Source organism: Dipodomys ordii, unplaced genomic scaffold, assembly GCF_000151885.1.
Source record: "Dipodomys ordii isolate 6190 unplaced genomic scaffold, Dord_2.0 Scaffold29, whole genome shotgun sequence".
Taxonomy (NCBI): Eukaryota; Metazoa; Chordata; class Mammalia; order Rodentia; family Heteromyidae; genus Dipodomys; species Dipodomys ordii.
The window spans coordinates 1647061-1661626 of NW_012267245.1; the positions used below are offsets into that span (position 1 = coordinate 1647061).

Consider the following 14566-nt stretch of genomic DNA (forward strand, 5'->3'; position numbering starts at 1 on the left):
GTAACCCCTTTGGACAACTACTTAATAAGAATAAGAATAAGAAAAAGAATAAGAATTGAGGAGCCAATCGTTTCCCAGTCGGTTCCAGTGGGATTAAGTGAGAATCTGAAGGACGAAAATGGACTTCATGGGACATTTGTTCCTGGAACCTTTAAAATGTCACCATGAAGGCCTTTTCTCCATGTAGGTGGGAGAAATGGGCCACAAGGGGAAGGTTAGTCCAAGCTTTCAAACCAGAAAGAGGCAGCCCAAGACCACAGGCACGTGACCTTGCAAAGGACAAGGTCATTCAGTGTTGCTATCAAAGGGGACTCAGGGAAAGAATCTACACGATTCTCCTTACCTCATGTGCTGATAGGTTCTGGTTGTAGACAAGCTCAGGTTCACAGGGAAAGGGCCGGGGCTTTTGCTCCCCCCAAAGAGTTTGTAGGTGTATCACAGCTTCCAAGGACCGAGTGGAGTCTCTTTTAAGTCTTTCTTGCTTCTTATTTACTATTGGATGCTCTATTTCAAGTTTCTGCCTTGACCATGCTTTCTTTTTAGCAAAACCTCTTAAAGGTCCTTGATGAAAGTTGTCATTGTTGTCATTGTCCCTCAACGCACAAACCTAGTCTACGGTCTGTGGGAAGATGAGCTTTGTGACCAGGCTTCCTTTGGGGTGCTGTCTCAATCTGGGTGCTGTGAGACTTAAGCCTGAACTGAATGATTAGATGCAAGCTGGATTGCCAAGCGTTTTGTCAAGGCTGAGCAGTTCATCAAAAACCCCCTCTTCATCAGACTTGGGTGTTTTCACACCATGGTGCTAGGAATGATGCCACCCTCCGCCTAATACACAATTGTGCCATGTAAACTATTCCAGCAGAAATAACAATCATAATGATGCCAGGCTATAACATTTCACTGTAACAGTGTAGGCCAGGGGCTGGAGGCCTGGCTTCCCTGGTAGAGCAGTGGCTAAGGAGCAAAAGCAACAGGTATGGAGTTTGAGTCCCAGTCTTGGATCTAAAAACAGAAGTTTGTAGGCCCAAAGCAGTCCCCAGCAGTGAGAGAGGACAATGTGGCAGAGTTGACCTCGATTTGGGAGCATTAGAGCCAGACTCAGGTTTAGGTTCAGTGGTTGAAGACAGTGAGTACTCCCACCCAGGCAAAATGATCGGCTACTTTTGTGCGGGTCCTTGTTGCCATGAGAAAAACTTATCTACTAGAGTTTCCTTAAAGCTAAAGCCACTTCATTGAAAGAAGTCTGTTATATAGGAGATTGCCTTTCTGGTTTTCTCTATTAATATCTTTCTTTTGTGAACTTATTAAACAGCTTTGACTTAGCAAAGGTACTGGGGCTTGAGCCCGGGGCACTGTCCTTTAGCTTTTTCACTCAAGGCTGGAACTCTACTGCTTGAACAATAGTTCTGCTTCCAGCTTTTTGCTGGCTAACTGGACATAACTGTTTTGTGGACTTTTCTGCCGTGTCTGGCTTTGAACTGTGATTCTCAGAACTCAGTCTCCTGCATAGTTAGGATTACAAGTATGAGTCATCAGCACCTAACCATCTATTTATGTTTTAAAGTTTTACTTATCTTCAAACTGTAGATGTAGGCATAATGATCTGCCTTTTTACTGTTGCTTACACAGACATTTTACATATGACAAAGATACACTGTCAGAAGTTAACATTCTCTCAAACCAAAAGACATGAAGATAAAGAAATGGGGGGGGGGTGTGGAGATGGAAAGCAGCAAAAGCTTCCTGTCTCTTTCAGCCAGATTCAGGAGTGTGAAGTCTTTTTTTTTTTTTTTTAATCAGTTGTGGGGCTTGAACTCAGGGCCTGGGTGCTGTCCCTGGGCTTCTTGGTGCTCTGTGCCACTTCTGGTTTTTGAATGGGTTATTGGAGATAGAGTCTCCCCGGGACTTTCTGCTGGGGCTGGCTTCGAACCTGGATCTTCAGATCTCAGCCTCTTGAGTAGTTAGGATGACAGGTGTGAGCCACCGGCACCTGGCTGAGTATAAAATCTTAATCGATATAGTCTCAGGTCTAGTATCAAGCTGCACAGGTACCCAAACTTGATCTCATCAGATATGGTCGTGTGTGTGTGTGTGTGTGTGTGTGTGTGTGTGTGTGTGTGTGTTTAAATAACAAACCATCTAGGGCCAGATGCCAGTTTATTCATTTATAAATGAAGAATGAAACTTGTAGGTAGATTAGATGTTGAAATTGAGTGACAAATTCATTCTCTCTCCAGTGGAGAAGATCTAGAATAGATTTGATGCTTGCATACTCAGTCAGTAGGGGAGAAGGGCACTGACACCATTCCTTTATCACCTGATTTAGAAATAGGTTCTGCCCACTCTCTCAGTCCTATTTATAAAGTAACCTCAAGAGAACCACATCTAAGGGCCAGTGACTCACACCTGTCACCCTCCCTTGCTATTCAGGACATTGAGATACAGAGCATGGTACCATGAAGTCAGCCCAGCTATAAAAGTCTGCTAGATATTCCATTTCCAAAATGGTCAGCAAAAGGCTGGGCTGGAGGTGTGGCTCAAGAAGTGGAGCACCAGCTTAGATTTTTAGAGGTAGTTACATGAAACTCTAGTGTATGAATTTATTGCTTTTAATGAAGACAGACTGAATGAATGTATCACACTTAATGAAGACAGACTCAAGACACACACACACACGCACGCACGCACGCACACACATACACACACACACACCTTCCTTCTCCTAGGATTATATTGGAGATTAAATGTATGTGGTTTGAGCCCAACTACAGAAGGTGGGTGGTTTTTTTGGGGCATGGTGTGTGTGTGTGTGTGGGAAGCTAATGGTTTACAAAAGAAATAAATGACAAAACAAGAGCCTTGGAAGCTTATATAAAGGTTGTCTACTGTTGAATGTGTGTGTGTGTGTGTGTGTGTGTGTATGTGTATGGATGTATCGGAGGTCAATAATTCAGACTGTTTCCTTTTGCCCATCTTTCCTTATCAATTCTGAATTAAAAAGGGAAATAAATATTATAAATATACTTATGTAATATAAATATCAATTTAACTATGAATAAATATTAATATATAATAAATAATAGATTGGGGCAACCTGTAGTCCTTCTGGCCTTGAGACTGAAAGAAATCAAGCTGGTTTTCTTGGTCTGCCATAATTAGGATCTCATAGAAGAGGGCCTCTGTTATCACTGGTGTAATGGTCCTGCTCTAACTTCCAGAACTTCTCTTGAGTTAGAGGCTATTTCTTGTTTTGTCTGGATTAAAAATAGCCAAGCGCTTCTTTGACCTCTTTCTCACGTGCAAATTTTTCACGCAAATATTTGATTTTTGTTGTGGTTGTCTGTTGTTGTTGTTACTCAAAGAGGCTGAGATCTGAGGATTGCGGTTTGAAGCCAGCCCAGGCAGGAAGGTCCTTGAGGTTAGGATCTCCAGTGAACCACCAGAAAAGCTGGAAGTAGAGCTGTGGCTCAAGTGGTAGAACCACCAGCCTTGAATCAAAAAGCTCAGGGACAGCACTCAGGCCCAGAGTTTAAGTTGTACTGCCAGCACACACACACACACACACACTCACACACACACGTGTCTCAAAAAACAGTCACATTCTGAGGACCTAAGCATTAGAAATTCATAGAAATGAGAGGAAGGATAGGGTACAATGCAGCTCCTAATAAACCATTTCCAAGTAAATTTCTGTACTGAGAGGAAGTGCAGATCACCTCCTCCCAATGGTGCCTACCTCCATGTCCACTGGTGCATCTTGGGTAAGCTTTGAGTGAGACATGGAAGTGAACAATGAACTTCCCTTTGACTTAGGTTGAGGCTTTATTTTACCTATGCAGACTAAGCACCATGAGTACATACAGATGCTCATGTATTGTTCTCATTTTTCTTGTGTGTGCTGGTCCTGAGGCTTGAACTCAGGGATTGGACCCTGTACCTTAGCTTTTTCACTCGAGGCTAGCTACTCTGCTACCTGAGCCACAGCTCCACTTCCTGCTTTTTGGTGCCTAATTGGAGATATGAGTCTCACGGCCTTTTCTGCCCAGGCTGGTTTCGAACTGCAATCCTCAGATCTCAGCCTCCTGAGTTGCTAGGATTACAGGTGTGAGCTAAATGGCTACCTATTAGATATTTTTTCTTCATGTACATTGTGGATAGTTTTATTACAACAAATGAGAAAAGATACTTTTTCTAAGAAATGAATAGTATGGCACTTTTGTAACGACATACATGTGTAAATATGGAGAGAAAAAGAAAAGTCTGCCAGAGATAAGAAAGATTTTAATGGCAGGAAGTTGATGATGCGTATGAGGCTGGCAATAGGAAAAGCATTTGTGAGCAGTCTTGGAAAGAGGTTTGAAAGCACATGTTTATCAGAGATCTAATAGCATTTATCCAGAAGTTCCCAAAATTGATGAGTTTCCGGGCCATGTTTACCATTCTTTTTTTTTTTTTTTTGTTTTGGGGCTTGAACTCTGGGCCTGGGCGCTGTCCCTGCGCTCTTCAGCTCAAGACAAACGCTCTACCACTTGAGCCACAGCGCCACTTCCCATTTGTACCCTTCTTGAAGCCTGTTAGTCCTGAATGGTAAATCATTGAGGGACTTATTAAATCAAAACTAAGTAATAAAAATGAAAGAAGGCAGACATATAAATAATATGCATTTTGACTCTGATTTAGTAATAGGATGTATTTTTTCAAATCTTACAGTTTATTCATAGGCAAACTAAGGAAAACTCTGAGCATAGTTCAGCTGATATAGATAGAATGTTTCCAAAATACAGATTCATATAAAACACAGTTAAAGCCATTTCCTTCCTTCCTTCCTTCCTTCCTTCCTTCCTTCCTTCCTTCCTTCCCGTTCACTCTGTCCAGAGCTTTTTAAAGAGCTCAAGGCTGGTGTTCTAACCCTTGAGCCACACCTCCACTTTTGGCTTTTTGGTGCTTGGTTGGCGATAAGAGTTTTTCCTGTGCTGGCTGGCTTTGAACCTTGAGCCACAGATCTCAGCCCCCAGAATAGTTAGGATGACAGGTGTGAGCCACTGGTCCCTGGCTTAATCTAACTGGCAAAACAATTATTTCAAATAATTGTTTCTCTGAGCTCTCCTTTTCTTTTGGCTTTGAAGTTTTGGATAAGTAGGATATTCCTAAGCCAGTGTCCGCTTTGGTAATGCCTCTTACTTGTCCAACAAATAGCTTCTCTTTCTTTTCTTTCTTTTTTGTCTGAGACTGGGATTTGAACTCGGTCTCTGATACTTTCACTTATTAGCTGGCACTCTACCACCTGAGCCACGCCCCCCCAACCCCACAAATAGGGCTTCATTCTGAACTTAAGATCTACTAAATGGAAAACCTGATATATTTTCCCTCAGGAAAGCTGTATGTTATTTTAGTCCATTGACTTGAGTGCTTGGGTGAAATCCCCTGCTATCTAGTAATGGTAGAAATCATTTCATTTTGGAAAAAAACACATGATACTTTTTCTCAGTTATACAGACTTAGCACCTTTGCGTAGAAGACCGAGAATAAAACTTGTGACCTCTAAAGTTTGGGCTGGAGGCCAGGCTTAAGCAGTAAGCGCCTGCCTAAGCAAGCACAAAGTCCTAAGTTCAAACCCCAATAGAACAACCCCAATAAGAAAGTGTTACTGCTCCCCTCTGCTCCCCCTCCCCCCCCATACTAGGACTTGAACTCAGGGCCTTGAGCTTTGGCATTTTCATTCAAGACTGGAGCTCTACCACTTGAACCACCACTGGCAAAAGACCTAGCCTGACTTCCTGCCAAGCCCTCGCCCATTCTGTGTGTTCAGGTCTCCTTTCCCTGAGCATGAGAAGTGCCCAGCCAGAGGCATGGTGGGGCCTGGGCCCCCTTCCTCTGCCTTACCTTTAGGGCCTATTTTAGATGGCCCTCACCCCCAATAACCAGTGGTCCCTCTACCTCTGTTCCTGACACAGTGACCACAGCCCTAGGACAGCGATCTTCCTTTTATATATAGGATCTGTTGTGTGACCCCTGATAGATCTCTGAAACAGAAAACAGTGCGCCTTCCCTCCCTCTCCCTCCCACCCTCCCTCCCTTTGTCTCTCTCTCTCTCCCCTCCCCCCCATCTCAGAAGTGACTAAGGGGCAGATAACTTACAGTGTGAATATTTTGGACAAAGGGACAGTTGCTGGGCCCGGGCAGGATGGTGTGAGAAGGTGTGAGATTTCATCATGCCACTCTGAAGGCTGTGTGATTTCACACTTAGGAAAAAAAATTTTTTTTTCTGGAATTTTCCATCCAGTGTTTTCAGACTTCAGGGGGACCACTGGGTCACTGAAATCATGGCAAACAAAACAGTGGGTAAAGGAGGAATCACAGTGTAGCAAAAGGCACGGGGTACGGGATCATGACCCATTTGTGGTGGGAGGCAGTGGCCCAGAAGTGGGGGTCTGTGACGTCAGGGTGGGGTGTTCATGCATAGTGTACCCCAAGGTCGGCATTCAGGAAGCGTTTGGTGGTTAGAATGGAGTCCCCGGGACCTGGTGGGCTTTAAGTTTCAGGAGACGTCTATTCTCAAACAACATTTCCTGGTTTAAAATTTAGAGTGTAGCCAGGCACCGGTGGCCCAGGCCTGTCATCCTAGCTACTCAGGAGGCTGAGAGCTGAGGATCCTGGTTCGAAGCCAAGCTCCGGCAGGAAAGTCTGTGAGACTCTCATCTCTAATTAACCACCAAAGAGCTGGAAGTGGAGCTGTGGCTCAAGTGGTAAAGTGGTAGCCTTGTGCACAAAAAGTTCAGTGACAGTGCCCAGGCCCTGAGTTCCAGCCCCAGGATCAGTACTGGGGGAAAAAACAAATAACATTTAGGGTGTGGTTTCTTGAGGACTCAATGATTATGTTATCTTTCGCCTCAAATATACCTACTGCAGGGCTGGGAAGGTGGCTCAGTGGTAGAGCGCTTGCCTTGCATGCATGAGGCCCTGGGTTCGATTCCTCAGCACCACATAAGCAAAAAGAAAAAAGCCAGAAGTGGTGCTGTGGCTCAAGTGGTAGAGCGCTCGCCTTGAGCTGAAGAGCTGAGGGACAGCGCCCAGGCCCAGAGTTCAGACCCCACGACTGGACCCCCCCCAAAAAAAATTAATTAAAAAAAATATATATACCTACTGCCTACTAGGTGTAAGATTTCATTTTACATTTGGGACGTGGTGGGAGATTTGATTAGGGACACAAAACCACTTCAACTAAAATGTTTATCAATTGCTTGAAAACTATATAAATTGTTTGAAGACTAATTGCTTGAGAAAAGACAATAAAATGGCTGCTCATCTTGCAGTGAGAGAATGTCATGAATTCAATATTGGTATGAAATCTCAGGGAAAAATTGGAGAGAAATCTGGTGCCTACAGTGGTTACTGGTTTAGATAATGTTTCAGAATGGTTTGGGCCTTGGGTGACAATTACAACCAAAAATCATCCCTTAAAACAAGTAAACACCAACTGGTTTTTAAGAACTTGGGGACGATAAAAGGTGTATTTAATTGACCTCTTACCATCTAGTTCCTGATTTTTGTGTCATTGGTCAGGAAATGACGAATGCAGCCATTTTTTCCCCTCCATTTCAGAAGCTGGTAGATGAAATCTCAGTTGGTTCTTTTGACAATGTTTGAAAGGTTTTTTTTTGTTTTTTTGTTTTTTTTCTTCTCATTTGACACGCAGCAAGGACATATGGGCGGAGGAGAGGTAACATTATTGCTTTTAATTTTTCAATGTGTCACTTGTATGGGGACCACTCAAACTTTCTAGCCTATGTGGGGGGGCGGGGGAAGGGAAGTGGAAGAGTAATTCCTCTGTTATCCTGAACATCTTAGACCTCATTGGAGAGAGTTATGAGCTTGTCATAAATTACTAAAATGTGGGATTTAAAGTCAAATACTTTCCCTCTATTATATTAGATATTTGACTTACTTATAGCTAAACATTGGCCTCCCCCTTTTTTTTCTTTCTGAAAAATAATTTCATAGGCAAAAAATATGAAAGAACTTCAAAAAGGAGATAGACTTACTCTGATCTCAAAATGCCTCATTATCTTGGAGGCTTAGTTATAATTACTTTCTGCTAACTTGTTTTACTGAGACACATAATACATTTGATGGAAACTAAGGTGAGTTAAACAAATAACTCGTCTTATATCCCTTTCAAATATAAGGGAGGAAACTCTCCAAAGGCTAAGGAATTTTAGAGATTCATTCCCTAAAGTGCCCCAATAAACCTTTTTGTTCATTTGCTTTATTTATTTATTTTTATGCCAGTACTGGGACTTGATCTGGAGGTTTCCTGTTCTCATTTGGCTTTTTGCTCGAGGTTGATGCTCTACCACATGAGGCAGGCTTTTTGCCTGAGATATTAGAGTCTAACAGACTCTTATATCTAAATGAGACCCGCCTCTTGAGTAGCTAGAATTACAGGTATGAGTCACCAGTGCCTGGCTGCTTTTTTTAAAAATATAAATTAATTACTGTTTTTTTTAACCATCTGTAATCGTTTGCCATTTTATTTTATTTTTTTAAAAATGGAAGACACTTTAAGTAGCCTAGATTTTTTTTTTCTAAAGATCATTCCGATAATCACCTTCAATTTTGTAATCACGTTTGCTTGCATTTGCCATGTGGTTATTATAAGGATAAATTTGTAACAACGATGCTATTGTTCTTTGTGTTTAGTAATGAGAGTTAAAGGCAAATATGCCAACAGAAAGATGTTGACGTGATCCAAGAGTGGAAAACACTTGAGACAGATTGCTATCGGATCCATGAACAAATTCCTTATGTAGTACTGAGCAGTAACAGTGCTTTAATAGAGTTTTGCATGAGTTGGGAAGGTGGCTCAGTGGTAGAGCGCTTGCCTAGCATGCATGAAGCCCTGGGTTCAATTCCTCAGTACCACAGACACAGAAAAAGCCCGAAGTGGCGCTGTGGCCCAAGTGGTTGAGCGCTAACCTTGAAGAAGCTCAGGGACAGCATCCAGGCCCTGAGTTCAAGACCCAGGACTGGCAACAAAACAGAAAAAAAAAAAAGAAAAAGAAAAAGAGTTTTGCAGTTATTTGTAGCTCTGTGTTTTGCTTATGAGGTAAAATTTTCCACGTTGCTGTTAAGTAAATACACGAAGATGGTTAATACACCTAAAGCATTTCTGGTCTTTTCTCACATATTCCGGTGTTTTAACAAACAAAAGGCATCTTTGGTGAGCCCCGCTCCTCATCTGCTAGATCTGCATCTTTACTGTGCCTTTAAGGCCTGTCAGTTCCCCATGGCCAGCAGTGAATTCGTCCATCACAGTCGGTGGGGGTAGATGACCCACCTGTCAGTCGGGGCCTCCTCCAGGCCACCGTCCATCAGATGTAGCAAAGACCCTCAGAAAGGCCAGCATCGGATAACCAAACTCAACCCTCAGTGCACCCACCTCTGCCCGGGCCGGGCTTGGAGGTGATGGGAACTAAGTGATCCCATCCCCTCCCAGCCCGTGAGGGCAGATCAGAGCCGGCCAGGCCTCTGGGTGCACCTGCTGGGCCCCGGCCGGCCGGCCAGGCCTCCTCGGGAGGCCCGGTGCACCTGCTGGTAAGCCGCCCGTCCTGCTTTTCTCTTTCAGGTCAGTCCTCGCTGTTTCCCATGGAGGATGGGTTCCTGGACGATGGCCGCGGGGACCAGCCCCTGCCCAGCGGCCTGGGCTCGCCGCACTGCTTCCCCCACCAGAACGGGGAGCGGGTGGAGCGCTACTCCCGCAAGGTGTTCGTGGGCGGGCTGCCCCCGGACATCGACGAAGGTACGTGGGGAGAGAGGCCCCAGGCAGGGCCCGGAGGCCTGCTTCGTTCTCAGACTGGAAAGAACTTGACAGTGAAAACAGACTGAAAAGCAAAGAACTTCTGGGCTGGGATGGAGCGCTCGCCTAGCATGCATGAAGCCCTGGGTTCGAGTCCTCAGGACCACAGACACAGACAAAGCCAGTGGCGCTGTGGCTCAAGTGGTAGAGTGCTAGCCTTGAGCCAAAGAAGCTCAGGGACGGTGCCCAGGCCCTGAGTTCAAGCCCCAGCACTGGCAAAAACAAAACAAAACAACTTAGAGCAGGGTGCCACCCCAACTACAGCCCCCGCTGGTTCCCGGTATTCAGTCATCACGATATGGTTTTCTTGTCCCCTCTTCCTGTCTTTTGAATAAAAGAGAGGAGGTGAGCAGGGCTGTGGAATCAGCGCAAGGAGGAAATTTCCCAAGGATCTGTCATTGTGAACAAAAGATTGCTTTACAAAAAACAACAACAACAAAATCCGTGTGTGTGTGTGTGAGAGAGAGAGAGAGAGAGAGAGAGATAGAGAGAGAGAGAGAGGTGGTTCTTGGGCTTGAACTCAGGACCTCGGCACTGTCTTTGAGCTGTTTTTGCTCAAGATTTGTGCTCTACTACTTGAGCCCCAGCTCCACTTCCAGCTTTTTTGTTAATTTATTGGAGCTGGAGTCTCGTGGACTTTCTTTCTTGCCCAGGCTGGCTTCGAGCTGCGATCCTCAGATCTCAGCCTCCTGAGTAACTAGGATGACAGACGTGAGCCACCAGCACGAGGCTCAACCTTTTTTTTTCCCCCTATCTATGTTGCCTTGCCAAAGTCGATTAATTGTTTCTTTATCTTTCCTATCTTCTGTGAGTATTTTGTAACTGTACATAGTTCATGGTTTCAACATACAAAAAAAATTTTTTTTTTGGTGCCATTACTGGAGCTTCTTAAAGACCTCACACTCTCAGTTTTTTTTTTTTTTTTGCTCAAGGATGGTCCTCTACCACTTGAGCCACAGCTCCACTTCTAATTTTTGCTTGTTAGTGGGACATAAGAGTCTCATGGGCTTTCCTCTCCAGGCTGGCTTTGAACTACCATTCTCATATCTTTGCCTCCAGAGTAGCTAGGATTACAGGCACATTTTGTGCTTGGCAAAATTTAAAATCTTTTAAGCATGAATGTTTGAGAAATGTGGAACCTAGTCGTATTTCAAGAAAGGGAATCTTGGGGTAGAGGTGGTAAAATGCCTGCATAGCAAGCACAAAGCCCTGAGTTCAAACCCAGGAGGAGGAAGAGGAGGAGGAGGGGGAAGAGGGGGAGGATGTGGGGGGGAGGGAGGGGGGAAAGGGGAAAGAGGAGGAGGGAGAGGAGAAGAAAGAGGTGGTGATTGTAACATTCTGTGATTATTTTCCTCTTGCATTCAGCAAATGTTTACCTGCTTTCTAAGCAGTGTGTTCTTCTTCCTTGGCTGTTTTTAGTAATAAGCAAGATAGAAAATCCTTGCTTCTGTAGAGTTTATGTTCTCCTGGAGTTAGGCCCATAGAAATGTATAAACAAGCCAGGCACTGGTGGCTTGTGCCTTTAACGCCAGCTACTCGGGAGACTGAGATCTGAGGATTGCATTCCAAAGCCAGCCTGGGCAGGAAAGGCCATGAGATTCTTATCTCCAATGAGCCACCAGAAAATTGAAAGTGGAACTGTGGCTCAAAGTGGTAGAGTGTGCTAGCCTTGAGCAAAAAGAGTTCAGTGACAGCTCCCAGAACCTGAGTACAAGCCCTGCCAACCAAAAAAAAAAGCCTAACGTGATAAAACATCAGAGAATAAGTATTGAAAAGCCAGTGGGGAGGTGAGATCTAGCAGGGGTAGTTAAGGAAAGCTTGACATAGAAATGATATCTGAGCTCACGCCTGTCATCTGAAAGTGGAGTTGTGGTTCAAGTGGCAAAGCCCTAGCCTTGAGCAAAAATGCTAAGGAACAGTACCCAGGCCCTGAGTTCAAGCCTCAGGATTGGCACATACACACATTAAAAAAAAAAAATCATGCTGGGTGCCAGTGGCTCATGCCTGTCGTCCTAGCTACTCAGGAGGCTGAGATCTGAGGATCCTGGTTCAAAGCCAGCCCAGGCAGAAAAGTCCGTGAGACTCCTATCTCCAGTTAACCACTAGAAAACCAGAAGTGGTGCTGTGGCTCAAGTGGTAGAGCGCTCGCCTTGAGCTGAAGAGCGCAGGGACAGCGCCCAGGCCCAGAGTTCAAGCCCCATGACCAACCCCTCTCCCCCCGCAAAAAAAAAATCACAGTAGAAGGCCATATGTTTCTTCCTTTTTTTTTTTTTTTGTCTTTATTTCCTAAATGGGACTAAAAACCAATTCACAATATGGATAGTAGAACAGATTTCCCTAAAAGCTGGTAAGGTATAATAATAAAGTTTAAAGACTCAGTTTTTAGGATCCCTCCTCATATTTTACTTCATAAATAATCTTTTGGAACGTTGAAACAGAAATGGTTTTAAAAATCCAAATATTGAAATACCCCTTTTCCTTCCACAAAAATAAAATACCTTGGTGAAAACTGTGCCGAAACGCCAGGTTTGTCTGAATCAATCTTTATCCTGTTTTAGGAATCCACAGCTTGCAGCTCAAGTTTTGTTTGGAGGAATTGTGTAGTAAATTACAGGATTTGCAGAAGGAAATAGGATCAGAGGCAAAGACTTTGTATCTGAAACACAAACAAAAAAAGAGCATTGGGCCAGGCTACTTATGGCCCACGCCTATCATCCTAGCTATTCAGGAGGCTGAGGTGTGAGGATCGTGGTTCAAAGCCAGCCCGGGCAAAAAGGCCCCTGAGATTCTTCTCTCTACTAAACAACACCACGTGGCGCCTGGGCTTTCCCAGGGTTGGGGAAAATGGCGGAGGCACCAGCCACAGTCCACACCCAGTCAGTTTGGGCTACTGTGACAAAATGCCTTAGACTGGTTAAGCGAGTTTAGAAGCAATAAAAATTGTGCATGGTTCTGCACGCGAAGTTCCAGGTTAAAGGCACGAACTACTTACACACCTGCTTCCTAGTAACCAACATCTTCTCATAGAAGCTACAGGGAGAGAGAGAGAGAGTCTCCCCAGGCCTCTTTGGTGGTGATGACCCCACCCCTACCTGCCTCTGACCTCCTGCCCAGGACTCCGCCTCCAGATGATGTCACCGTGGGGTCAGACGTAGTGAAATGACTATGGAAGGCAGGGAAGAATTGGGGTGGCTTGCGATTTAAACGGCCTCTGTGCATCCAGTCGTGTTGTTAATTTCCAGATCGAGAGAACTGGGTATGGGACATAACCAGGAAGTGGCCTTGATTTGAAAATGTCAATTTGGGGGAGGGAGAGAGCATTCAAGGTCATGGAGTCAGAAAGATGGTGGCTGGCTGGCTGGCTGGCTAGAGTGATTCACACAAACATGCGTACACCAGAGCGAGCAAGGGAGGGAGAAATTAGGCATGTGCCAATGAGTAGCAGCTGGGGAATGTAGATGAAGGAAATTCAGGAATTTCTTTCAGTGTTCTTGAAGATAACAAATTTGAAAGTGTGTGTGTGTGTGTGTGAGAGAGAGAGAGAGAGAGAGAGAGAGAGAGAGAGACAGACAGACAGATAGTACTAGGGCTTGAACTCAGGACTTGGGCTCTGCCCCTTAGCTTTTAGGCCCCAGGGTGGCACTCCACCACTTGAGCCACACCTCCACTTATGGCTTTTTGCTGGCTAATTGGAGATAAGAACCTCATGGACTTCTCTGTCCGGACTTGCACTGATCTGAGATCCTCAGCTCTCGGCCTCCTGAGTAGCTGGGATTACAGGCGTGAGCCACCCTGTACTGGCTTAGATTGGAAATGAGCAAAACACACAAACCAACCAACCAAAGACCTTCTATATAAAAAAATGATTATAAACATCTGGACATCTCATTTTCTGTGTTTCTTTAGATGAGATCACCGCTAGCTTCCGTCGCTTTGGCCCTTTGATTGTGGATTGGCCTCATAAAGCTGAGAGCAAATCCTACTTTCCTCCTAAAGGTAATTCCCAAGAGCCCCACATGTAAATGGTGTTCTTTCATCTTTAGCCTTTCCACAAATGTACATCTTCATTGCAAACATCTTTCATTCTTAAATTTATATTTTTCTAATTGTGTCTTCACATTTTCTTTTTTTTTGGGTCGGGTCCTGGGGCCTGGGCGCTGTCCCTCAGCTCTTCAGCTCAAGGCTAGCGCTCTACCACTTGAGCCACAGCGCCACTTCTGGCTTTTTTCTTTTTGCTTATGTGCTGCTGAGGAATCGAACCCAGGGCCTCATGCATGCAAGGCAAGCGCTCTACCACTGAGCCACCTTCCCAGCCCCTGTCTTCACATTTTCTATCCTACTATACTTAAAAAAATTTTTTTCCTCAAGGCTGGTGCTTTACCATTTGAGCCACAGTTCCACTGTCAGCTTTTTGGTGGTTAGAGATAAGAATCTTGCAGACTTTTCCTGCCCAGGATGACTTTGAACCTCAATCCTCAGATCTCAGCCTCTTGATAGCTAGGATTATAGGCGTGAACCACCAGCCCTGGCTTACCCTACTATACCTCCCATTTTAATTTGTTTTTACTCCGAAAGATGTTTCAAGATCCTCCCAAAATGAAGTCTTTCGTGTTATTATCAGAATCTGGTATGCATATGAAACTTAAGCTTTAGTATTATTATTTTTTCTTTTCTTTTTTTTTGGGTCCAGTTGTGGGGCCTGAACTCTGG

At 44.5% G+C, this 14566-nt stretch overlaps 1 protein-coding gene across 1 annotated transcript in view; it reads left to right on the top strand.

Annotated features, from left to right (window-relative positions):
* The window catches only part of Cpeb4 (cytoplasmic polyadenylation element binding protein 4), a 53867-nt gene that overhangs the window by 28747 nt on the left and 10554 nt on the right, over positions 1-14566 (top strand). Inside the window, exons 3-4 of the mRNA XM_013015971.1 lie at positions 9626-9799; positions 13763-13852. Coding sequence (XP_012871425.1) covers positions 9626-9799; positions 13763-13852 — 264 coding nt within the window. The remainder of the gene's footprint in view (positions 1-9625; positions 9800-13762; positions 13853-14566) is intronic.